Source organism: Populus trichocarpa, chromosome 14, assembly GCF_000002775.5.
Source record: "Populus trichocarpa isolate Nisqually-1 chromosome 14, P.trichocarpa_v4.1, whole genome shotgun sequence".
In the NCBI taxonomy this organism is placed as follows: Eukaryota; Viridiplantae; Streptophyta; class Magnoliopsida; order Malpighiales; family Salicaceae; genus Populus; species Populus trichocarpa.
The window spans coordinates 13899787-13926098 of record NC_037298.2 but is presented as its reverse complement, the minus strand read 5'-3'; the positions used below and the strand labels follow the sequence as shown (position 1 = coordinate 13926098).

Below are 26312 nucleotides of genomic sequence, written 5' to 3'. Positions count from 1 at the left end.
AATTCCTAATTCTTCACCTTACTATGGTATGATGAATAAAATTGATGTTCGGACTAGACCCTGAAATCGATTCATGACTATGACCCTGCTGGTCTCCTCGATCTTATAGTATCCCAGCAAGACCATGCTTTGTCAAAAAACATATGGGTAGCACAATTTACTCTTAAATAGTCTGCCACTTGCATCTGATCCAATGTGTCCTCAACTATACGAAGCCACCTACCTGCTATTTCTGCATCTGGTTCTCCCGAAAAAGGGTTCATATCCTAACTCATTCATACTCTTTACAATACGCACCAGCGTGACCATATTATCTATTGGTACTATCACCACTGGTGTTGTCTACACTATTGGAGCCACTAGGTCAGTGTATTGGGCCTCGCTTCAATCACTGCCCTTACAATCTGAGCTATGAATGCTGGATCAACATGCAGGGTAGGGGCTACTAAAGGTACTGCCTCTGTAGCTGGGGGGTACAATACTTTGTCTTTGTTAACTCAGTTCCCCAGGATTTGACACTCGTGCCTACCTCGATTCAGCATCCCTCTAAGGTCTGATCACTCCCTCAACTCCAACTAAGGTGATATTAGTGGCATATGAGAGGTAGTATCCTCTAGGGGGTTCTCTCCCTGCCTTTCCTCAAGATCCCCATACAGACGAGGGATATGTCATCACACATTTCCTTTTCAATTCTTGAACTATGTGTCCTCAACTATGCGAAGCCACTTACCAACTATTTTTGCATCTAATCCAATGTGTCCTCAACTATGCGAAGCCACTTACCAACTATTTTTGCATCTGGTTCTCCTGAAAAAGGGTTCATATCTCAACTCCCTCATACTCTTTACAATACATACTAGCGTGACTATTACTATCACCATTGATGTTGTCTGTACTATTGGAGCCACTAGAGCTATCAAGGTTAGTGTACTAGGCATCGCTTCAATCACCGCCCTTACAATCTGAGCTGTGAATGTTGGATCAACATGTAGGGTAGGGGCTACTATAAGTACTGCCTCTATAGTTGGGGGGTAATATACTTTGTCTTTGTTAACTCAGTTCCTCAGGATTTGACACTTCTACCTACCTCGATTCAGCATCCCCCCAAGGTCTGATCTCTCTCTCAACTTCAACTAAGGTGTTATTAGTGGCATATGAGAGGTAGTATCCTCCAGGGGGTTCTCTCCCTGCCTTTCCTCGAGATCCCCCTACGGACGAGAGATATGTCATCACACATTTCCTCATACAAACCATCTATAATTCAACAGTTCATTAGATTTCATTTTCAATTCCTGAACTCAGACAAGGGCTTTGATACCGCCCGTAACAACCCTATTTTTCTTGAACTAATACAATTATAATGACCTAATTTTTTTCCCTCTCTTTTCCTATTTATCAATATTCACCGAACCCAAAATCTCCATCAATCTTAATTAATTGCATTAAAAAATTTAGTCACCCAATTTTTTTTTCTCCTTTGCCGAAACTAAGCCAATAAAAGGGGTATTTATCCTTTTAACTCTTTTTTTGACATTAAACCATTACCCATTCTTATTTCATGCTAATAGTCATTAACCAATCTCAATAACATTCATTCATTACATAATCAATACAATTTCATTCTCACAAAAGCATAACATTCACAATTCATTAACAAAAACTCAAATTCAATGCAATTAATCTATTTAAAGGTATTTCTTACCTTAAATGGATGATTTCTCAAGTGTTGGAAGCTTAGGAAATCAAACCCCCTTCAATCCCTTTTTTTTTTTTTTTTTTTTCGAAACCCCAAACCTTAATTTACTCTCCAAAGCTCACCCAAAAACCTTAGTCTTCCCTTTTTAATTCCTTGGTTATGCTTTAAACACCCTAATCTCTCTTTTTTTGGTTGAATTTTGCAAGAATTTGAAAGAAAAATCAGAATCCCCGCATCTCATGTAAACCATCGACTAGGTGAAGGAATGGGTATTTATACCCCAATTTTCCATCAATTACACATTGGCCCCCCATTTATATTTAATTATCTTTTGTTCTACCTCATTTAACTCTAATTACTTTATGCTTTATAACCTTTTTTTTAATCCAATTTTGCCCCTTCATTTATCCAATTTTATTTCATCTAACTTGATCCAATTTATTTCCTAGCTAAAAATAAATTTCATTTATTTCTTATTGGAAAAGATTTAGCCTGGTTTTCACAAAATCTTTTCCCAAACTATGCCAAAAACCTCCAAAACATAAAGACAATTAGGTACCTTACTTGGCCAGCTTGCAGTTCAAACAAGGACGAGCATAAGCTCTAACCAATAGTGGTGATCATAGATTTTCAGATATAAAGGGTTTTGATCTTACCAGATTAATACTCCAAATACCTCCTTCTTGGCCTATAAATATCCCTCATAAATCAAACTCGAGAGGAAAAAATAAAAAGGAAGAAAAGAGAGTAGGGAAAGAACAAAACAAGAAAGACAAAAAGAGAAAGATTAAGCAAAAAAGAAACATAAAGAGAGAGAGAGAAAAAGAAAATATAAAAGAAAAGGAGAAAAGAGTGAAAACATAACATAAAAGAAGATAGAAGAAAGAATTCTTGTATAAAGATAAACATGGGGCTTTCATCTCCTGCTACAATGGTTGCTTATACATAAAATCCTTTTCTAACCTTTTTGAGACAACCATAGACTTCATAGACATGTTTATGATGCTTCGATAGTAGTTCAAACACCATAAAAACACTTTTAGGTGGTAAAATTAGTTTTGGTTTTGATAGATGCAGGAGAAACCAAGTTATAATGGGAAACTTCTTTGGTTAAGGATTTTTATAGCATACTCATGTTGTTGGAGGAGTTCTGGGATGGTGATAATATTTTCAGGAAGTAGTAGTGACTCTAAAAGGCTTCAACAACATTTTAAAACATTTGCAACAATTGTTCTTTTTTTCTTTTAGAATACCAGTGGAACATTAGCAGCAACAACCACAACAATATTGGGTAAGTTTTTGACCTTTTTCTTTGTATTAAATGTCATTTATCTAATCTTTTTCTAATGGTTGCATGTCATTGTAATTTGAGATAATAAATTTTGAATGAATAGAGCATGAACCATGAGATTATATAGGGAAAAAATCTACCAAAGTGAACCTTATTTGAAGTATTATGCATGGTTGTGGGTTTGCTATTTTTATTTCATGTTTTATATTGATATGGGTGCATGAATTATAGATTTTTAAGGTTGGGAATTTTCAATCATGAAACATGAAAGATCCTTAGTCATTCTTGTTATGAAAACCATAAAAAAAATATGTTTTAAGTTTTGTTGTTTAGTTTGAACCAAGCTTGATCATCATGAGTTAATAATAAAGATACTTCCATGTTTTTATTTCTGTAAAAATTAATAGATAAGGTGCATTAAGGTTCATACTAAACCAAATAATTTTTTTGGAAGCAACTTATGGTTTTTAAATGGTGGAAGTAGACCCCATCTAAGCCTGAAATGTTGTTGTTTTGATCCATGAGAAAATATGTTATGGAAAGTTTCTCTTCTTTATTTGAACAAGGTTAGATATGAAATGTTGAGTGTAAGGTTGCTCTTGAATCTTAAGAATGTCAATTTTCTAGGTTTGCAACCCATTGTTGTGGTTAGAAAGCATATGTATAATGATTTGGAGAATATGACAACTTAGGGTTATCATAGTCTAGGTTTTATTATTATTATTATTCTTTAGATGCCATGTTTAACATGAAATTATATGTTTTGGAGATTTAAAGTTCACCTTTTTTGGGTGTCATTGTGATGGTGCATGCTCTCTTGACATAATTCATTAGTGTTTGTGCTAAATATCATTGATTATAATAAACATGAAGAAGGATTTTGTTTGGTTAAATGATGCATGAACGAGAAATAAGAAGCTTGAAACCATTTCTTTTAGGGTTTGGTTTGTTTATCTATGATTTGTTGATTAGGAAAGAATTAGCTTAACTAAGATTGTGTACTTTAGGTTAATCTTAGATGTTATCAAAATTAAATCTTTTCTTTTAAAAGAAAAAAAGACCAACAAAATTCTTTATTTTTAGGGATTAACGTCATATAAAAAAAATCGACGGAATCACTTATTTGGATTAACATCAAATTTATCAATGAGTCTATTATTCTTAGAGACCATTTTAAAAAAAATAAATTACAAATAAGTTTAGAAATATATTTATGCAATTAATAGTATGCGTAGGATAAATTTAGGAGAAAATATATGGAGATTTAAAGTTCACTTCTTTTGGGTTTCTTTGTGATGATGCATGCTCTTTTTACTTAATTCATTAGTGTTTATGCTAAATAACCTTGATTATAATAAACATGAAGAATAATTATGGACTATATGCATTTTTTGTTTGCTTAAATTATTGAATGAAAAATAACAAGCTTGAAACCTTTTCTTTTAGGGTTTTGTTTGTTTATTTATGATTTTGTTGATTAGAAAAGAATTAGCTTAACCAAGATTGTCTGATTTAGGTTAATCTTAGATGTTATCGAAATTAAATCTTTTCTTTTTTTAAAAAAATCAACGAAATCATTTATTTTTAGGGATTAACGTCAATTTTTTATATATATATAAAAACAATCGATGAAATCGCTTATTGGGATTAATATCAAATTTATCAACAAGTCTCTTATTCTTAAAGACTAAATTATTGTTTTAAAAATAAATTACGAATAAGTTCAGAAATACATTTATGCAATTAATAGTATGTTTGAAATAAATTTAGGAGAAAACACATCTTTTCTTAGACAAAATTAATCTAGCACCTAAATTTCTGAAACTAGTGTCAACTTTAAAATTTTTAGTTTTTTTTTTAATTATATCTTGTATTTGTCATGATATAACAACTATATTGACTCGCTAAAAGAAGTAGGTTTGATAATATAGGCGAATAGATTCTCATGATATCATGACTAAATAACTTGTTGTATTGACAATATTTTGAATATTTTTAGTTATAGTAGAGAAGGCATAAAAGAAAATAAAATTAACCATCATAATTAATCCATTGCTTATTATTTGTCAATTGCATAGTGAAATGTAGCATAATATTGATAGGTACAGAAAATACATATATAGTAGTGGATAACATAAATATAGCAGCGCAATATCATGGAGGTGATACACAATATATCAATCCTTTCAAGCATATATAATTAAGGCACGACTAGCAACAAAATGCAGCTAAATATCCATTAGAATTTTGATTGAGCCGTGATGACCAGAGGTTTGAAGCCATGTTGGATACTTGCTTGCCAAACTTTGTCAATGTCAGACATGGTGTAACCACATTCATGCTCATTCCATCCTTCTAAGGCATGCACTATTCCAGCCACACGCCATGCACTCATCACTCTTCTTGGCAACCAATTCTGTCATCATTCAAATTAATTATCTTTCTTGAAATAATTTTTTTTAAAAAATAATGCAAATAGTACTTTAAAGCTGAGCAATATTTGACTAATTAATTACCTCACAAGAGTCCACATTTTCAAGAGATGCAGGGGCTGCCATTGCTGGTGTGCTGTGATAGAAGCAGTCCTTGCGCAATTTCTTCGGGGGAAATTGCGAGAAGGGAATGAATAATGTTCCTTCTGTTGCCTTCTTTTGATCTTCTCCTTTCAATCCATCCCCAACCAGCCATGTCTGCCCAAAGTTTATTATGAAATTAGAAATGCCAGTCACTATGCACGTGTGTGTGTATTATGTTTAAGTTGTAATTTTTTTTTGACAAAAAACTGATTTCTAATTTCTGATTTTTTTCAGGGTATACCTTTATTGAATAATTCTTTGAAAGAATCAGATTATTCTGATCAGATCTGCTGCCGAAGGATTTTTTAAGCCTCTTGTAATCATCCTCGTATGGAACAGCCACCTAAAAAAAAAAATTAGAAATTAAAACATGACCAAATTAAATGAATTAAATTTGCCTGCCTATACAATCAATTTAAATAAACTAAAGTCAAATTGAAGCAAGTGACAACATGTGCCTATTGGCCTAGTAGCTAGACAACATCAAAAATACCTGTATTCCCCTCCGACAGAGATTTAAAACAACAGCGTAGGCAACCTTAGAGAGATTGCCTCTATGAAGCACCTGTGTTGTTCCTTTAGGGATGCTATTCAGCACAGCAGCAACGGCTAGGCTGCTTCCATCCACCACCTTCGTTTTGAGCCTCGGATACCTTTGCACATAAAGCTCACCATACCTATTAAGCTCCTCTCCCTGCAAAATTTATTTTTGAACATGATGAAAATACAATATATAAACAATAAACTCAACTCCAGTACTGGCCCTTCTTAAGTAACCACCACTGTAAATATAAATATAATTTTTTCCCCCCTAGAATGCATTATATTTTAACCGTGAAGTACTTGCCTGATTTAAGAGGCCGAGACTTAACACTTTAACACCTTTTTCCTCAGCTTCTAGTACAGCTTCTTCAATCAATGTGTTTATGGATGCTGTGTGCCATCGCAAGTTGTACTGCCAAAGAGTAGATACGAAAATTAATGAGACCAAATTAATTAAACTGAACGGACTAGATTAATCAATGACAGAGTTACATCCTTCTAATTAATTACTTGAATATTGTATTTTGGTATTGTCCACGTCTGTAATCTGAGTTTGTGAAAGCGATTCCTCTCGACAACAAAAGCGCGTCCATAAATCCAAGTTAACATCATGGTCCACAGTGTCACCGGCCACATTAACGAGAGATACCATTTCGATTTCTGAGGGTTGGAAGCCAAGTAGGCAAGTCCTAGCCGTGAATGGTAGATGGAATCTGGTGTGGTAAGATGAGTTAGATGCACCACATCAGGGGCTTCCTCGGGTCTCTTGAGCGAATCTTCATAGAGGGTATCAGAAGACTTGTCCATTGTGCCATAGATGTAATCATAGATGGGCATGAATAGTGAGTAATTGGTTCTAAATTGAGTGTGGTGAAGAGAGTGGAACCTGCAGCCATATTAAATGCTAAATAATTAACAGTATATTTTCCATAGACGACGGTATATATATATATATATATTATTTTTTTTTCTTGTTTTTGTAAGATGAGATGAATCATTTTCCTATAATCTTTCATAACAATCATGCTTTTTGTTCACAAGTCTGAAAGAAATCCCATTAATAAAAAGAAAAGGAGCTAGGCTGGTGAGAATTAATAATTGAAATTGCAAGAAATCAAGACTTACGATGGGGTGTACATGAGGTACTTGAGAGGGCGGAAAATGGTGAAGAGCCATTTGGGAACGAGTTCAAAGTTGCAGTGACCCATGTTGTTCATCACGTCAATGTAAGTGATATAACCAGCAAGGGATGCTACAGAGGCTGTCCCGGTCAAAATAGTCGTTATCAATGGTATTGCAAATAGAATGAAGTAGGATATGTGCTCGGCGAATGGATGAATCACAGCTGCGATGCACATGTCAAAAAAGAAGATAATGTCAAGTAGTAATTACAAGTACCTGCTGTATATCATCATGTATTGCTAATATCAATGGAGAATATTGGTCTACGTTATATCAAGATATGTTTTTATTAAGATCATGAGGTCTAATTAATCATGTTGGATCACTCTTACACGTAATGGGCTCTGTGACAATGGAGGAATGGTGATGGGAATGATAGCGAGAGTAGAGATAGTGGTGATGAAGAAGTCGATGAAGCCAATAATACAGGAATTCCACCGGACCCATATGAATCAGAGCTGTTATAATTACACCATCTAACCTCCACATGGGGAGATGGCTAGCTCCTGGAATTGTATGGATACCAACGTAGAATAAAATTCCATTGAACAATATTTGGTCATCCCTGCAGATATCCATCCAGAAAATCCTTAAGTATCAGAAACTTCACAAGCACTAGAGTGGAAATTAATGCATGAAATTGTTTAACACACACACACACAAATACCAGCTGCTTTCTCTATCAACTTGGTCAAATTCAATGGCTTTGTCGATAATCCTGTTATTTCCTTTGGCTGTTCTATAACGGGACAGACTGATCCATAACTGGTTGTGAAGCATTCTCCACAACAGAAGCGGGAATGCGAGAAAGGTTGAGAGATCTTTTCCATCTTTAATCATGAAGGAGTAGGTGCTGTGAATGACCCAAGGAGCCAATATTACATGCTGCAATAGTGAACACCACAAACAAAACAAAGATATATAGTTAATATTATTGTTTTTGTTTATGATATATTAACGTTGTTTGCACGAAAATGAGTTACTCTACGTATGTTATCAGATATTAACGAGAAGGAAAAGGAGCGAGAGAGAGATAGGAGAGGGATTTCCATAAGACCTTGAAGCTTCCAAGAGGTTTCCATGGCCAGTCTGTGAGAATTCCAGGTCGAGAAGCCATCACTTCACTGCTACTAGTACTTATCTTTGTTTCCTTACTTGTAGGGAGGTCGTGCCTGTGTATATATAGAAGATGAGTAATATTTCCTTTAGCGTCATAATTATTGATGAGTAATATTTTTTTTTTAATAACAGTATTGCCGCTCAGTCAAGTTAGAGCTGGGTAAATTATAAATTAATCGTTTTAATTTTGAAAAAAAGAAGAAATAATTAGTCCACTTCCTAAGAAAAAAGTAATTATTTAGTTTTTTTTTATCTATTTTTTGTTCTTTTCTATTTTTTGTAATAAAAGAGGAAAAAAATAGATGCTATGGAAAGATTGATGATTGATGAGAGAAGTAGGTATTTTTGAAATAAATTAATATAAAATTAAGCATGATTAACAATGATAAGTGATTAAATAATTAATTTATAAAACAAGAGAGATTAATTAATTTTTTTCTTGAAATAATAGGAAATAATTTATGATGTACTGCTCAGTTAGAGCTGGGAGGGTTTTTTTTTTTTTTTTTTTTTTTTTTTTTTTTAATGTAAAGCTTCGATTGTGTACCTTGTCCAACAACCACATTAATACGAAGATGCCATCTAGCAAAAAACTTTATTGTAGTGCACACCTGTACAATTAGGTTTTGCACTTCGTCAACCATATTCGTACGTAAAACCACGCATGATTCAATTTAAGCTCATTAGTACGGTTGCCCAATTGCAAGCTTGTGGATTTTATTTTTTCAAACTTCAATCACAACTTCAACATAATTGTGTGTAATATGTTGTTATCATTCTTTTTATTAAGTATAAAATTAAAAAATGTGGATTTTTTTTACTGTAATTTAAATCACTGTTTATCTTTTTATAAATCACTATGAATCGCAGAAATAATTTTTTTTAATTTTTAATTTTATCTTCAAACTTTTTTTTTTATATAATTGAGCTTTTATTTAGCTTCCAATTAGCATCCAATGACATGTTTTTTTGAAGAGAAGATTGAATTAAAAGATAAAGGACTGAAATGAAAAATACAAGTAAAATAGATGGTGCATGGCTTTTAAATTTATTTGAAAAGTACATTTGAATCCCCCATTTTTCTTAGCTATTAAGTGACCAATTCCTCTAATTTATTTTCATCATTTTCAATCCTTTTTTGGGTGGGAGGAAATAGAGGGGATCGTCGGATTCCAGTCTAAAGAGAGAGTTGTTGCGACTATTCTAGACATCAAAATGATATATTTTCATTCCAAATTGTTCCGTATCAAATTAGTGTTTTTTTAAAAAATCTTAAAAGTGCCTATAACACATATATGAGCCGGGAAGATTTTTGATTTCGAGTTGATTTTAAATATCGAAGTGGTTTTTGCACTTTTGAAGGTTATAAATTGATTTAACAAGGTTCTTAAGATGTTTTCTAGGTGTTTTGAGTTGAAAGTGAGTTAAAAATGAGTTTTTAGAAGAAAATAATCAGCCACCTTGATTTTTCGACTACCACAGTAGTCGGGATCTGGGATTCGAGATGACACATCAATTATTTTTTTTCAAGCTAAATTGAGGCAGATGACATATCATCCACCCCATTAACTTACAAAAAATAAAAATAAAGGCCCACACGCTTTATTCATAGACCATGCGCTTGGCCTAACTTTGTTCTTTATATATATATATATATATATATATATAGTTTTGATTTTATTTTAATTTAAACCTTTTTTATATGTTTTTCTAAAAATAATTTTTAAGTTTGTATTTTACTTCTATGTGATTTTCTTTTCTTATTTAGCTTTTTTTAAATAGCAATTATTTTTTAATTATTTTGAATGTGTTTAATTCTTGAAGATTTAGTATAATTCACTTGTAATTTTTTTTATATATTTTATATTTGTATAATATCTTTAATATGTGCAATCTTGCATAATATTTTTTTTCTTTTTATTTTATTTAATAAATTTTATGTGTGTTGATTTCTATTACAAACTAATTTTAATAAACAAATTTATTAAACACAACCAGATAAATTACTCGTATTGCAATATTAAATATCTTAATCTATATTTGTCTCTTTGTTTTTTCAATTTTGTTTTTATTTATTGCTATTAACTTCTTCTTTTTTTAATTTCTTTACATAGTAGTTCATGATTTGTTTAATTATATGCACACATAAGTTTTGCAATTTACATTGTAAGATTTTTTTTATGTAAAAAAACATGTTGGAAAAATTCTACATGTTTAATTTGTTTTATCATGTATTGCTGTTTTTAAGTTCATCCTTATTCATTAGATTTCTGAATTTTTTTCTTGAACATTTTATAAAAACATTGTTTTTAATTTCACCATCCAATCCAATTTATAATGTTTTTTTTTTTTCATTTTGGAACTCATTCTTTTAATTTTTTTTCTTTTGTTAATGTTTTTTTTTTCTTTTCAATTTAACTCTCAAATTGAAAATTTGTTGTTGCCCTTTAATTTATTTTTTATTTTGATTTTGACTCTCATTATTTTAATTACTATTTTTTATTTTTTTGTAATTTTTGTAATTTAATTCTTCAATGTTTCATTTCATAGGAATTGGACTTCACAATCTTTTCATGTATAGTACTTCCAGTCTTATAACTTTGGTCACGAGCTTGAAAAGTTAATAGAGGTTAACATTTTTTTTTTCTTATTTTCTTTTCCCCAGCTTTGCCCAGGACAATATTTTTTAAAATTCTTTTTATTGTTGTTGCCTCATTTCTTATTATCATATTCTCAAATGATCTCTCATTGCTTTAAAAATATAATCGTCTCCTAAAAACACATATTTTTCCGAGTGAAAAAGAATTTGGTGTAGCTAGTGAGGCCACCAAATAAAAAGGTGTGGGACACTACTGTTCACCTGCGCCTATTGCACTATGGATTACAATAGTAATCTACAATGTTTTGTGTTTGTTTTTTTTTTTTTGTTATGATGTTTTTCAAATTTAGTTTTGTCAATTTCATCTTTTAATATTGAGGGTAGTTGAGAATTTGGCTTCGTAATTTTTTTTCTTTTTATTTTTTTATAGGGTTAGCATGGTTTGCGAGTTTACCAAGGTAATCTAGGTTACCCCGGTTTATGGGTTTGGTGAAATGTTTTTTTTTAATTGAACTTGGTAATCCACAATGTTTTGCCCTTTTTTTTTGCTATTGAATTTTTGTTATGATTTTTTTTCAAATTTGTTTTCGTCAATTTTATTTTTTAATATTGGGATGATTGAAAATTTGGCTTCATAATATTTTTATTTATTTTTCCCTTCTATAAGGTTAACGTCACTTGAAGGTTTGTCAGAATAACCCAAGTTGTCTAATTTGAGTTTCCATGATAAGGCGACGCGTGTTCCAAACGACCTTCCAGTTTGGCGCCGATGGTATTTTCTTTTCTTTTTTCCTTTTTCTCTCTTTGTCTTAATTTTCATGTTGCCTTTTAAAAATTTCAAAGCAACCCATAGAATTTGTTTTCTCTTTAGATTCAGTTTGTTTTTCTTTTGATTACTAATTGTTTTATTTTTAATAATTTATAGAATTAGAATTCTTTTTCAAGTTTATCCCCTTTCATTTTTTTAACCTTTCAACTTATCATCGTTGTTTGTTTTATTTGGGATAATTTTTAAGTTGATTTTTTTTTTACAATTCCATCCTTAAATTTTTTTGTATCAAATTTGATCCCCATACTTTTTATTGTAATTTTTTTTATTTCAAAAAAATTTTAAATTGATTTTTTATTTATTTCATTATTGAACATTAAATTAGTTGGGGATTAAGCTTTTTAGTTGAGCCTGGATCTAGGATTTCACGGGCTATGAGTTTAAGAGATTAGCCTAGATTGAGGAGGTTTGCTCGTGTTTGCTTGGTTTTTTACCCATTCATTTAGGTGCTTTTTTTTTAAGTTTAATTCATTTATTCAATTTGAGACTGAGCTCTGTTATTTTTATTTATTTATTTTTCTATAGAATTTTACATTAATTTTTAAAATGACCTAAGTTATTTATGGTCATCTTATTTTTTGTTCTTTGTTAATTGTCTTTTTTTTAAATTGATGTTCTCTTTTCGATTTCTTCCTTCAATAATTGAAATACTTATTTTAATAATTTATAAAATTAGAATTCTTTTTCAATCTAACCCCCCTTGGATTTCTTAATCTTTCAAATTTGGCCCTCGTTTTTCTGATTTTTATTTGTTTTATTTAAGATAATTTTATTTTACAATTTCATCCTCAGTTTTTTTTTCCTATCCAATTTGATATCAATTCTTTTAGTTGTTATGTTTTTTACTTTGATTTTTCTTTTAAATTCATTTTTTTTTCAATATCATCTTTCAACATTAAATTAGTTAGGAATTGAGCTTCTTGATTGAGTCCGGGTCTAGGATTTCATGGGTTGCGAGTTTTAGAGATTAATTGAGATTTAAAAGGTTTGCCTAAATTTGCTATTTTTTTCCTCTTTAAACTCATGTTTTTTCAGTTTTATCCTTATACATTTATCCAATATGAGATTGGGCTCCGTTATTTTATTTATTTTCTATTTGTATATATTTTTTTGTTGATTTAGAAAATGACTCAGGTTATTTTGGATCTTTTTATTTGTCATTTTTTGTTGAATTTTCTTTTACTAATTTTTATTGAAATTATTTTTTTCTAATTCCATCCTTCAACATTAAAGTGGTTAAGAATCAAGTTTTTTGGTTCAACCCGGGTCTAGGACTTCATTTGTTACGAGTTTGAGACATTAGTTACGAGTTTGAGACATTGAAATTATTCTTTTTATTTGTCATTCTTTGTTGGCTTGCTTGGTTTGTTGGGTAATTGTTTTGGTATTATATGTGTGTGTGTGCGCGCGCGCGCGCGTGCATGAAATTTAGGATTTGGAGGTGTTCGGCTTCAGTGAGATGATAATCCCACCATCCTTTTAACTGGCCAGAGAAACTAGCTATAAGAAGTTTAGCTATGGTTTTATCTAGAGTACCAGTCTGAGTTTTGTATACATTGGTTACCATGGTCATTTGTTGGAGGGTGTTTAAGATGTGGTATTCTGACATTCCATCTAGATTCCATTCATAGAGAGATGAGGCATTGTATTTGTGTTGGTTGATAATGGTAGGTTCATTTTAGATGGATATGTATGGGGCAGTAAGGGATTTGGGGCTTTTCTAGAGGAGCTTACTAATCTCAGGATTTTTTTCTTGGAAAACATCATCATCTGAGGTTTGGACTTGATCTGTTTGTTTATTCTGAATGGTGTTTATTTGGTTTGTGGAGGTTGAAGGATTGTTACTGACTTGGGGGTGTCAGACACGATTAGGGTTGAAGTCTTAATTTGGCAAAGATGGTCTTTTATGGCTTTGAAAAATTCATTTTTGCTTTGGAGTTGTGTTTGGTTGGAGGGGATTGTTGTTCAAGGTTTTTATATAAAGGTTTGGGTATATTTGTAGTGTAATCTGCATTTTGGAAGTTAATACTAGGTATATCAGAGGTTGAGTTTCTAGGTGGATTCATTTGGTATGGTATGTTTATGATAGAAGAGATTTTGGAAACTCTTCTTAGAACTATAGTGCTGGATGAGGAGGATACATTCAAAAATCGAGAACTAGTTGAATGTCGATGGAAAGATAATTTGACTTTTCCATCTGTATACTGGGTTATCTCTTTAATTTGAACATTTGGTTTTGGTAGTTGTTGTGGTTCTGGTTATGTTGCACTTTCGAGGATCCAATCTTTTGAAAGGGTTACATCTTTCCATTGGATGGCTCTAGGAACTACCGTGTTTGATTTGGAAAGGTCAGTTTAGAGTAGTAAGGTTTTACCTCTTTGTGATTGGAGTGTGTGTGTGTGTGTGTGTTGACCTTCTTTTAGATTTCATCCTTCTACATTGGATTTGTTTAGAATTGGACTTCGACTTTTCCATTTGCTTTCTATTGGCTTATCTCAGTCTAATGATATGAGTTGCATATTTGACATACTCGTTCAAGTTGTCTTAAGTCATTTTTCTTTTATGATTTGTTCTTTCATATTTGATTGGTTGAAATCTTACCTTTGTCCACTTTTTTTGTTTCTTTGACTGTTCTTTTTTATTTTTTCAAGTTACCATGATTTTTTTTTGTTTAAGTTGGTCCATTTACTATTGTTATTTTTTTTTATTATATAATTAAATTATACCAATATTTTTTTCTCAGTCGAGCCTATTCTCCGAGTCACCTTTTTTAAAAACTTTTTTTATAACATGTTTGTGTTTTCTTGACATCTTTTTTTACAAATAAAAAAATATTTCAATACGCAATGTAGCGCGGGCTCACAAATCTAGTATTATACTAATTGACCGTCCATAAAAAAGAATTTCTAGTTGTTCAGACTTGGCCTAAATGAATATAATCCTAGTCATTCAGGCCCACTTAAACAACCTCTCTCCCACTCATTCTCAGCTTCTCTTGAGCTGTCAAAAAGTTTCCTAGACATGCACATCAATGGACCTTTTGAGTTAAGGAGTCGCACATTGTCCACTGGTGCACGCACATATAAATTCATTATGTAAGAACACAATTTTTTTGTACAAACATGACACACCTCACACATATAAATTCTTTATGTAGAACAGAAGCACTAGCTTCTCCAGCAATGGCACAACAAGCATCATGAACTAATAACAAGCACCAATTGCTCCACCAATGGTATTCATTTTTCTTCACTCACCACAAGGTCACTCTCCATTATTACTCTACTCATCGAGGTACCTGTAACTCCACACATCACGAGGTACCTATAACACCACTCTTCATGAGGTAAAATAACATAATTAAAAGTTTATAAATACCTCTAGTCACTAAGTAAAACATTCTAGCCAAGCCAAACAAGCTGAGCTTAACACACCAGTTCATTTAACCAACACATTTTTGTCTTGCTTCTCACATTTTTTTTTATCTTGTATATTATTTTCTCTTTCTATATTTACTGTATCAGAGACTCTTATATTTAAACAAGGAACTTGTGTTCTAGAAAACACCAAGCCTATAAAAAAAAAAGCCTATACTCAAGATCAATCTCCATAGCGTAAGATGCAGCTGTGGAAAACCCATTCTTGTCTAAAGTTCCCACGACTTCATTGGTGACGTCGTTTATGAAAAATTAAACAAAATCTAGTTCGTTCCTTTTTTACGCCTCCTAATTCAAAAATTTCTTTCCATTGCAGACAACTTGGAAACTATATGACCTGAAAGAGTAATTAATCTCTCCACAACAGGAACTCTTGTTATTTTAGATTTCCATCAAACCTCTTATCAAGTGCAAGTTCTTAACAATATTGTTCTAACTATACAACAACAACTTTGCACTCCTTCTATTCCCTAAATGGAAAACACAATAGCTAGCTCTATTGCATATTGAATATATAAAGACAACTTCATTCTCTAAAAAAATAAGATAAAATAACATGCAAGCAAGTGGGCACAAGAACACTCGTACTCTAACTCTCTGAAAGAGTCATTTATGTTATGAAGAGCACTCGTCAATAATTCCTAGCCACGTGAGTGGATACCACTATTAGCCTTTTTCTAAATCTTGTTTGCACGCTTCCTGTAAAAAAAGACGCAGATGTTAGAAGAGATCAATAATTGTATGAGCTCATAAGAATGAACACCACCTTCACCAAGTAGGATAACCTTTATTTTGTTGTCGAATATTACACACTTATTTCTCTAAAGATTGCATCTCCATGAAGATCAACTTAGACAACTACGATGATTTTAAAACCTAAGAGAACACATACAAAACACGAGAAGAATCCTAGAGCTTCTAATGTAAAAGAGAGATGTTATATGCAAAATCTTCTAAAAAACATTACATGGATCTACTTGATGTGGTATTACTACCTTAAGCCTAACTTCATCTTTGGCCTCCATAATCTCTACATTAAATTCATCTTCCACTTCATCACTAGCATACTAGCTAAAAATAGCAGAACTAAGCTCTCTAGCATCACAGATTAAAAATATGATAATACCAAAGCATATCTCTAATAATATTCTCAATATGAAACAAGCAATGAAAAACCATATTCGAGTAGAGAGAGCACGCGTGAATAGAAAATAGCACCCTCATTTCCATCCACGAAGAGCATAATCTCTCCAACACCATCAATCTCTTATCAAAGTATCCGAAAGGAGCATCAAAGTATTGATTCATGATCATCTAACACTTTCTAAGCTCATAACCACACATTTGACCACCACACATGTTGGGGGTATTGGTTGCCATTTAGGGAAAGGATTTTAAACGATACTCATCTCTTATGAAAATTTGGATGAACACAAGAAACCCTAATAAGTCCTATCACTTTTACCATGATCATGGTCATGATATTGAGAAATGTTATTCCCTAAAAAAATATAGAAAGATTGATCACATGGGGTCACCTCTAATAGTTTATAAAGAAGGAAGTGTTATCCGAACAAAAAAGGGAAAGTTTTTCATGATGCATTACTCGAAATCAAATAATCTTTAGAAATTATATCCCCACTTACATGAGAAAATATTTTTAACTTTTTAATAAAAGCAGTAGTATTTATCCATGTCCCTAATGTCTTCAAATGAATCCCTATGTCTTTAATAAAATCTTTATGGTGAGGTCTTTATGTCTCCAAACAAGTTCTCATATCTCTAAATGGATCTCCATGTCTCTAGTAAAAGTCTCATGGTGAGACCTCTATATCACTATTAAAATCTTCATGTCTCCAAATAAATCTCTATGTATCCAATAAAATCTCCACCACGATATCTCCATGTCTCCATTGAAATCTTCTTGTCTCCAACAAAAATAAATGTCAATGCAACATCTCTTTACATAATGCTTTAATACTGCTTTCACACAAAGAATTCTCCATTTCTTAAAAATTATTGTTCTCTATTCTGAGAGTAACAAACAAACCGATCAAACTCTCATTACTTTTGCATGCAAACACTTATCCCTCTAGCAATGAACCTAACAAAAACCATAAAAAGGTAACAATAATATATAAGAGTAAGTAATTTTGTTCTTCTACTTTTATTGATCAAGTCTTTCGAACACCATTATTTAAAAAACTTGGGAATGGAGGGGGCCAAATGATAGTGCATGAAAAAAAAAATTCTATCCTTTTAGGCCAAAGCCTAAATGGTTAGAAATCCTAGTTGTTTGGGCTTGGCTTAAATGGATAGGCATTCTAAGCTAGAATGGCTAGACTTTCTAGCCATTTAGGTTGCTTTATAGCAATTTGGTCTAGGACCAAACAACTAGAATCATGGCCAATAGGCCCAACTAGAACGACCACTCCCTCACTCACTCCTAACTAACCTTGGGTTGTCCAATCCTTTAGCCTAAATGGCTAGAGAGTCCTAGTTTTTCGGGCTCAGTCCAAATAGCCTCTCCCCACACTCACTCCTAACTTACCTTGAGATGTCCAATACTTTCACAAGCACACACTTCAATGTAACAACCCGGCTTTTTCAAGGCCAAAATCACTGCAATTTTTTTTATTCGATTTCTGGATTTTTTCACCACATCATTTTTTAGATTTATCATTGCATTATGTTCATTAACAAGGCACAATCTATGTAGGCTAACGTAAATCAACATTCCCATAGAACGGATTCTCAATACACGTGCCCATAATATTATTTTTTCCATACTCCCATGTTTACATTACATCATATTGACATACTCATAAATTCACATTCTTGTTCTAATCTCGTTATCATCACGAGTTCATACAAGAGTGTCGAACAACAAGTTACACAACTAGTACTTTTGTTATCCTGACCGCATGTGATTTTTTACAACATGACATCCTCATTAGATTAATACCTCATATGAATATTCATACACATCATATCAACTTGTTCATACTTTCATATTCGTGTTCCATTTTAATTTTTCATTACTAGTTTTTACGAAAGGGGTCGGACGACTAATTGAGTGATTAACATGTCCGTTCATGCAGAACTCATATCACCCATAATATGCGAATATATAGTTCTTTTTGAAATGTGTGAGCTATGAAATGAATTTCCTTACGCACCATGTTGGTATGATGTCTCTATTACAACACAAGGTAATTTCAAGCATTATAGGCAATTTCAAAAAGAACTATATATTTGCATATTATGGGTGATGATAGTTTATTAAATCCTTGTTGAATGAGGAAATGACGATGAAGTGTTGGATTAAATTCTTTATGATTGTCGAAACAACTATGAAATGTCGATCGAGTTCTTGATGAATGTTGAAACAATGACGAAAATGTTAGAGTTCTAAAATGACCCATTTAAGGTGGATATATATTATTATGTTGTGACGAATACTAAATCGAATATGAGATGCTGTTTGGGCTATTATGAATTTGGGCTGTTGATGAAAAGTAGTATGAGTATCACGAAGGATCTACTGTTGTATTTTTATTGAATGTATTGTGACGAATGGTTGTATGAGTATTACGAAGGACCTACCATTGTATTATATTGAATGAAATTGTCATGGATGGTTGTATGAGTATTACAAAATATTTACCGTTGTATTATACTGATAGTTAATTACCACGAATGGTGGTGTGAGTATTACGAGGGATCTATTGTTGTGTTATATTGAATGCTAAACTGTTATGGAATATTTGTTTTTGTATTACAAAGGATCTATCATTGTGTTATTGAATGTTAAACTATTATGGAATGCTGGTACGAGTACCATGAAGGGTCTGCTATTGTGTTGCAGTGAATGTCAAATTGTTATGAATTGTTGGATGAACCAATGATTAGCTTCGGCTAATCGCATCTGAATGGATGACCGAGACAAATGATTGATTAGCTTCGGCTAATGGCATCCGAATGGATGACCGGGATAGATGATTGATTAGCTCCGGCTAATGGCATCCAAAACGGATGACCGGGATGAACAAATGATTAGCTCCGGCTAATGGCATCCGAATGGAAGACCGGGACAAATGATTGATTAGCTTCAGCTAATGGCATTCAAATGGATGACCGGGATAAATGATTGATTAACTCCGGCTAATGGCATCCAAAGCGGATGACCGGGATGAACAATGATTAGCTTCGACTAATGGCACTCGAATGGATGACCGAGATAAATGATTGATTAGCTTCAGCTAATGGCATTTGAATGGATGTCTGGGATAGATGATTGATTAGCTCCGGCTAATGGAATCCTAAATGGATAATCGAGATGAATAAATAACTAGCTTCAGCTAATAGCATCCTAGGTGGATGGCCGAGATGAACAAATGATTAACTACAGCTAATGGCACCCTAAATGGATTACCAGAATGAATAAATGATTAGCTACGGTAAACGGCATCCTAAATGGATAATTGGGATGAATAAATGACTAGCTTATGCAAATAGCATCCTAGGTGGATGACCGAGATGAACAAATGATTAACTATAACTAATGGCACCCTAAATGGATTACTAGAATGAATAAATGATTAGCTTCGGTAAATGGCATCCTAAATGGATAATTGAGATGATTAAATGACTAGTTTCGGCTAATAGCATCCTAAGTGGATGACCGAGATGAAAAAATGATTAGCTACTACTAATGGCACCCTAATTGGATGATCAGGATGAGTAAATGACTAGCTTCGACCAATAACATCCTAAGTGGATGACCAGTATGAATAAACGATTGGCTTCGGCTAATGGCATCCTGACAGGATAATCAGATTTGAGTGTTATGAGTTAGTTTTAAGAACTGATGCGTTCATGTATACTACGTTTTGTATATACTAAGTATATGAAAGAACTAAAATGGTTATGCTTTAAACAGAGAATATCATTAGTTCGGCTAACGATATTCGAGATGAATGATCGGGTTAAGTATTGTAATTAGCATCGGTAATTGATGAATTATTAACGGTGGTATTTACATAAGTAAGGAGGAATGAAAGAATTATGCTCTTTTGGTCTATGAATGAAATGTAACGTTAATATTGTTTTATTATGTTTTCTTAAATTACCTATGATGCTTGAAATTACCTTGTGTTGTAACAAGGACATCATACCAACATGGTGCGTAAGGAAATTCATTTCGCGGCTCACACATTTCAAAAAGAACTATATATTCGCATATTATGGGTCATATGAGTTTTGCATGAACAGACATGTTAATCACTCAATTAGTCGTCCGACCCCTTTTGTAAAAACTAGTAATGAAAAATTAAAATGGAACACGGATATGAAAGTATGAACAAGTTGATATGATGTGTATGAATATTCATATGAGGTATTCATCTAATGAGGATGTCATGTTGTAAAAAATCACATGCGGTCAGGATAACAAAAGTACTAGTTGTGTAACTTGTTGTTCGACACTCTTGTATGAACTCGTGATGATAACGAGATTAGAACAAGAATGTGAATTTATGAGTATGTCAATATGATGTAATGTAAACCTAGGAGTATGGAAAAATAATATTATGGGCACATGTATTGAGAATCCGTTCTATAGGAATGTTGATTTACATTATCCTACATAGATTGTGCCTTGTTAATGAACATAATGCAATGATAAATATGAAGAATGATGTGATGAAAAACATCCAGAAACCGAATAAAAAAAAATTCCAGCGATTTGGGCCTTGAAAAAGTCGGGTTGTTACATCAATGTATTTCTCAAGTTCCAATTAGTGCACGCACATAGATTTGTTGTGTAGGCAGGCACACAAATTTTATATTTAAGCATGACACACCTTGTGCATAAAAATTTTCTATATAGAGTAAAAGCACCAATTTATTCACCAATGGCATATCAAGCATCATAAGTCATTAACGAACACCAATCTCTCCATCAATGATATTCATTTTTCTCTACTCACCATAAGATCACTCTCCATCATTGCTCTACTCATTGAGGTACCTACAACATCACTCTTCATGAGGTAAACTGACATGGTTAAAGGTCTATAAATATATGTAGTTACCAAATGAAACATTCAAGCAAACCAGTTAAGTTGAGAATTACATACCAGTTCATTCAACCAACACATTTTTATGTTGCTCCTCACTTTTTTTTGTATATTATTTTCTCGTCCTATATTTACTGATTTAAACGTCGACGAGTTCCTTGTTTTGATAGTATACTTGTATTCCAAGAAACATCAAGTCTAGAAAGAAAAGTCCACTTTCAAACTCAATCACCACAACCTAGATGTAGCCGTGAAAAACCTCTTCATGTATGAAGTTTTCAAGACTTCATCACTAATAAATTATAATTCAATTGTTATCAGCATCTTTTCTTCCTACAAGAGTTCTTGAGTTTAGATTTCTTCATGATAAACTAAGTTTTCTAAATTTTCTAGCTTGTTTTGACAGGCTATATGTTTTTTTTTTTGTAGAAAATAATCCATTAACCATCATTTAGTTTTTAATGTATCACTTACTTGATCATGATGGACCTGAGATCATAAAATCATTAGATGATGATATAAAATTTTAAATTGTTAATTAGCTAGACATTGCCATGTACCAATTTACATAATCTTAAGCACGATTACACTCCGTAAATACAAGACAATATTGATACAAGTAGACTAAAATATTGTTAGTATCTCAAATTGACATGTTTGTCTTTATTGAGGTCATGTTTTTGTCTTTATTTAGGTCATGTTTGGTATTTTGGAAAAAATTTAATTTAATATTTTTTAGTATTTTTCATGTATTAATATTAAAAAGAAAAAATAATTATTTTAATATATATATATTTTTTAAAAAAACTCCTTGCATCCCATCAACAAACAGACATTAAAACAAACAGAAAAAAAAATTGAGTCTATGTTGTAATTTACATCAATATATATAATATATCTGGGCATTGCATTTGTATATCCAGCGAAAAGGAATGACCGAATAAAAGTCTATTTTTTTTATTTTAGAAGTTTTTTTTTAAGTAATTTTTTTTATTTTTTTCTTTACTTCAAATTAATATTTTAATATTTTCAAATTATTTTGATATATTAATATTAAAAATATATTTTTTTTTTTTACTCTCCATTTATTGCTCACAACAACATTTGGTTAGGAGGGCTGAATAAAATAATAAATTGCAAACACCATCAAGTTCTGGACCCTCGTCTACTACACAACAGTTTCAGGAAAACAGGATGCCAATTAGCTCACGCAAATGTACCTGCCTCAGTTCCTATAAACACGAGCATATGCTATCGCCTGGTCATCTCTTTTACATTATCCCACCTATTTTGGGGGGTTTTTTCAATTCTAACTCGCGAGTTTCGTGAATCCCTTTACCTTGTAGAAAGGTTTACTCTCCTGTTAGCTTGAAATGATTTCTTTTTCTTACATAATCTAGCAATTCACTAGAATTAATGCAAATTGTTGCACTTGTACGGTATCGTGAGCAGGGACCAGTCATTTAAAAACAAAAAAAAAATCTTTACATGACAAATGTGTTGGTTTTATATCCATTGAAATCATGTGACGTCACTGGATATAATAATTTTAAACCAATAAAAATTGTAACCTTTGTATTATGCAATAGTAACTTTATTCTTATATAATTATCTCACATAATTCATTTATAAAAAAAATTATTTGGATGATTATCTCGTGCATTAAATAAGTTAATTTTGTTAATAATTCTCATAAATCTAATAGTTGTTTTTTTTTTTTAAGTAGATCCAGCAAAATAATTATATAAAAATAGCATTATTTATTGATAAAGTTCCAAAAAATTAAAGTGGCCTAAAAATAGGGTTTCTGAATTGGATAATCGTTTAATCAATTGGTCCTGACAATCTCATCAATTCTTCTTAGCCAAGATAGTTGATAGCTTATACTTGGTGCTTAGTATGCTAAAGTGGCTTATGATTAGTACCTGCAATTGCACTACTCTAAATAGAGAACACTTTCCGCTGTTTTTTAGGGTTTTTAGGCAGTTTTTGTTTTCTAGTGTAGGATTTTCATTCAATTGCACTACTCTAAATATTTTATGTGGTTGCTTTCTTTTGAGTTTTCTGACGATTTATGCCTGTAACTCATTCTACCAGAGACAAGTGCATGTAGATCTCGAAATAAAGAACACTTTACTCAGGTTACGAAAGGAAGCTCGCGTTAACACCATGGTTGTTGCACGACAACAGACACTTAAGGACCTCACTGCTCCTAACATGGAGAATCAACCATTGTGCATAAACATCGACAACAATGCCAACTTCGAGCTCAAGTCTGGTTTTATACATTTACTGCCAATATTCAATGGACTTGCCGGAGAAGATCCTCATACTCATCTCAAGAAGTTTCACATGGTTTGCGATGGCATGAAACCAAATAGAGTTGACGAAGAAGATGTTAAGTTGAAAGCTTTCCCTTTCTCTTTAAAAGGGGTAGTAAAGACATGACTTTTCTCTATTCTCCTAGGTTCCATTAGAACTTGGAATGGCATGAAGAAGATTTTTCTTGAAAAGTATTTCCCAGCATCTTGAGTTGACAACGTAAGGAAAGAAATATGTGGGATTTAGCAATCTCATGGGGAGACACTTTCTGAGTATTGGGAAAGATTTAAGCAACTATACATTCAATGCCATCATCATCAAATACCTGATCAACTACTCATTCAATATTTCTATGAAGGACTGATGCCTACTGATCGCAGTATCATTGATGCGGCAAGTGGAGAGGCATTGGTAGATAAGACACCCAAGGCTGCACGCCAATTGATCTCAAATATGACAGCCAACGCGAAACAATTTGGCACACGTGGAGACTTCACAAGTAAACAAGTAAATGAGGTAAGTATTTCTAACCTTGAGAATAAAGTTAATGATCTTACTTTTCTTGTGCAATTTTTTAGCTTGTGAAAATATACAACATGTAAAAGTTTGTAACATATGCTCCTTACAAGGACATGCTTCGGATATGTGCCCAACAATGTAAGAAGATTACATTAAACAAAATGCAATTGATGGAACATTCAATGGATAACCCTAGCATAAGTATGATCCCTTTTCCAACATATACAATCTCGGATGGAGAGATCATTTGAACTTACGCTATGGGAACCCGTCTCAACAAGGAAATCAAGGTCGACAGTTCCATGGATTTCAGCCCCAATAGAATTATCAAGCGAGACAGCCCCTGCATTCACAAATTTCAATGTTATAGGGTCATCGAGTGATGATCTTTGTGAGATGATGAAAACCTTGGCTTCTAATGCAGTGACATTGCAACAAAATGTCATGTCTTTTCAACAGGAAATGAGGTCAAGCATTCACAACTTAGAGTAGCAAATGGGGCAAGTAGCTTGAAGTGTACGGAAATTGGAGGCATAAATGAATAGAAAGTTGCCCTCCCAAGCATTGAATCCAAAAGAGAATGTTAGTATGATCATGGTGCGTAGTGGGAAAGAACTTGAAGAGTAAAGGTCAAAACAAATTGAGATGGAGGAAAAAGAAGAGATAAAAACCGAATTGAGTATAAAGAAGAAACATCCTCTTCCTCCATAAATTGAAAAAATGACCAACACTCTAAAGGTAAGTACTAACTCATTGAATTCCAGTTTTAAAACAATTCCACCCCTTCCTTTGAGTTCTTCTAGGTCTAAGGAAGAGGACAAAGAAAAAGAGCTTTTAGAGGTTTTCAAGAAAATGAAACTCAACATTCCTTTAATTGATGATATCAAGAAAATTCCCAAGTATGTCAAATTTGTGAAGGAGTTGTGTACTACCAAGAGAGCCTCCTAGCTAAAAGGCAACAAAATGATAAGTATGGGTGAAGTTGTATCTGCTGTTGTTCAAAAGAATATGCCTTTGAAGCAAAAAGACTCATGTGCGTTTACTATCCCATGTGTTATTGGTAATGCTAGTTTTAAAAGGGTCTTATGCGATTTGGATGCATCAATTAGTGTTATGCCTAAACATGTTTATGATTCTCTTAGTATGGAGCCTTTGAATAAAACTAATATTGTAATACAACTTGCAGATCGTAGTTTTGTTTATCCACTTGGTGTGATAAAAGATGTCCTAGTCAAGATTAGTAGTTTGGTTATTCCATGCGACTTTTATATATTCTTGATATGGAACGTTATTCTTGTGATTCATCAAACAACACTCCTATGTTGTTTGGGAGACCATTCTTCAAAACTGCCAATACAAAAATTAATTGTGGTAAGTATACTTTGTCCATGGAAGTAGGACATGAAAAGATTGAATTTAATTTTCATGATGCAATGAAATATCCGTACAACAATGTTTATTCTATCACATGCTATGACCAAGTTGATAAGTGTGTACACCAAGTTTTTCATTTTGATTATGAGGATGGATTAAGCATGGCTTTAAGCTATGACTATGATTTTACTGAGATAGAAGAGATGGAGAGGCACATATGTGTTCCCCAAAACGTGCATGAATCAGCATTGGCTTTGCAAGCTTTGTAAATCGTTCCCCATGGTAATGTCTTTGTTGATTTAATACTTTCACATAAAAAGCTTTTGCCATCTATTTTATAGGGCCCCAAGTTAGAGTTGAAACCTTTACCTGATAATCTAAAGTATGTATTCATTGGAGACAACAATACACTTCATGTTATCATAGCAAAAGGTTTGAAAAGTGCGCAGGAGGAAAAACTTGTGAAGAAGTTGTGCGATCACAAAACAGCTATTGGATGGACTTTAGCCGACATCAAGGGTAATAGTCCCTCGATGTGTATACAACACATACTATTGGAGGACAATGCGAAACCAATAAGGGAAATGCAAAAAGGTTGAATCTGCCTATGATGAAGGTAGTGAAAGCTGAAAATTTAAAACTATTAGATGCAGGAGCAATTTACCTCATCACAGAGAGTAAATGGGTGGCGCAATCCATGTGATGCCCAAAAAGACAGGAATCATGTTGGTAAAGAACAAAAAGG

The 26312-nt window shown here is 32.6% G+C and overlaps 1 protein-coding gene across 1 annotated transcript; it reads right to left on the bottom strand.

The window, feature by feature from the left end:
• Positions 1-5018: 5018 nt before the first annotated feature.
• On the bottom strand, positions 5019-8512 carry LOC7463394 (very-long-chain aldehyde decarbonylase CER1). Its single transcript, XM_052447279.1, has 10 exons — positions 8346-8512; positions 7956-8173; positions 7621-7853; positions 7232-7451; positions 6617-6992; positions 6407-6518; positions 6057-6253; positions 5805-5906; positions 5504-5677; positions 5019-5403 (listed from the first exon to the last, which is right to left on the bottom strand). Exons 1-10 carry the CDS (start codon positions 8403-8405, stop codon positions 5227-5229), a joined length of 1869 nt encoding a protein of 622 aa, XP_052303239.1. The 5' UTR covers positions 8406-8512; the 3' UTR covers positions 5019-5226.
• Positions 8513-26312: the final 17800 nt, after the last annotated feature.